The following is a 1,520-nucleotide window of genomic DNA, read 5'->3' as shown; positions in this document are numbered from 1 at the left end:
GATATATATATATATATATATATATATATATATATATATATATATATATGTTTTCTTCTTTATGTATGCATTTATTTTTTAAAAGCATAATGTTAATGCCCTTTCTGGTTTTTCTAATATATTTTCTAAATAATTAACACTGCATAATTTTTTTAATATAATTTTGCATATCAGAGAGTAAGAGCCTTGTGTACTCCTGCTGAAGACCTGCCAGATCCTAAACGCCCAAAACAGAAGATAAACACTGTTACTTTTGAAACCTTCACAGACCTATTGACTTTACGAACTGTTCATACACCGAACTCATTACCTCACAGAGACATTGTCTGATTGTCCAGCATTTCAGCCTTGTATTTGTCCTCCTGATCTTGTCCTCCTGTTAGCCCATTATCATTTGATTGGCATTGTGATGCACCAGTGCCGTCACCACCATAGACAGTGAGGGGTAAAAATCACCACAACAATTAGAAAATAATTAGAAATGGCCACATTGTCCCCTTCCCAGAATTTACAGAGTGCTCTGTTTGTTGTTAGGATGACAAAAAGATATTTTCAAAACTTTAAAAGTTACATTTTAAGCTTGTCTGCCTCAGTGTTCAACAGCACTTGTTCCATTTTGAAATTATCCATACCGTTTACCCTTGTTTTTCCCCTTCCCTCTAACTGCTGTACAAAGACTTTACATTGTAAATAAAATCTTGAAGAGTTCCATGTGTGAGTGCTGGGATTGCAGATAGAGCCAACTCTCTCTCACTTTTTTTTGCCCATTTGTTTTTACGTTCACTGATACGTTTTCATTCCTCTTTAGTAGCATATGTTACATATAAATATATATATATATATATAAATTGGTCCCCCTAATGTTCAAGACATGGTTACTGCTTTGTGATGAACATTATGTGATGGTTAAGTGCTGAAATGTTTTTTAAAGCAACAGTTTTTAATCGATCATACAGTTAGGCCTGCATGATAAAGTTCATATGGAGAATAAATTCAAATACATGTATTTCAAATAAATTGACAGGATACGATTTGTTTGCTCTTTATAAATGGATTGAAGTGTTACCTCAAAAAGGGCCTTGAAGGCCACCTGTTTAGCTTTTTTCAGCTTTCCCTTTTAGAATGAAGTGTTTGTCTGACATTTAAAAAAAGTGTATAAAAAGTGAAAATTACAAATGAGAGTAGTTAGTATACAAATACAAGATTACATTTTTTTTTTAAATTGTCATTTTTATTTTTATGTAATAATTTCAGTTTAGTTAACGTTAGACAAATGAATGACAAAAGATTTACACTTTCCTAGACTAACTTGCAAGAAAATTATCCATACCGTTTACCCTTGTTTTTCCCCTTCCCTCTAACTGCTGTACAAAGACTTTACATTGTAAATAAAATCTTGAAGAGTTCCATGTGTGAGTGCTGGGATTGCAGATAGAGCCAACTCTCTCTCACTTTTTTTTGCCCATTTGTTTTTACGTTCACTGATACGTTTTCATTCCTCTTTAGTAGCATATGTTACT

The 1,520-nt window shown here is 32.6% G+C and overlaps 1 protein-coding gene across 1 annotated transcript in view; it reads left to right on the top strand.

The window, feature by feature from the left end:
- slc6a22.2 (solute carrier family 6 member 22, tandem duplicate 2) overlaps positions 1-661 on the top strand; it is a 13,153-nt gene extending 12,492 nt beyond the window's left edge. Inside the window, exon 15 of the mRNA XM_016467088.1 lies at positions 175-661. Coding sequence (XP_016322574.1) covers positions 175-330 — 156 coding nt within the window. The 3' untranslated portion in view covers positions 331-661. The remainder of the gene's footprint in view (positions 1-174) is intronic.
- The last annotated feature ends 859 nt before the right edge of the window (positions 662-1,520 follow it).

This window comes from Sinocyclocheilus anshuiensis, unplaced genomic scaffold, assembly GCF_001515605.1.
Source record: "Sinocyclocheilus anshuiensis isolate Anshui unplaced genomic scaffold, SAMN03320099.WGS_v1.1 scaffold44, whole genome shotgun sequence".
Taxonomy (NCBI): domain Eukaryota; kingdom Metazoa; phylum Chordata; class Actinopteri; order Cypriniformes; family Cyprinidae; genus Sinocyclocheilus; species Sinocyclocheilus anshuiensis.
Note: the sequence above shows the minus strand (reverse complement) of the source record. Positions and strands in the feature narration are given on the sequence as shown.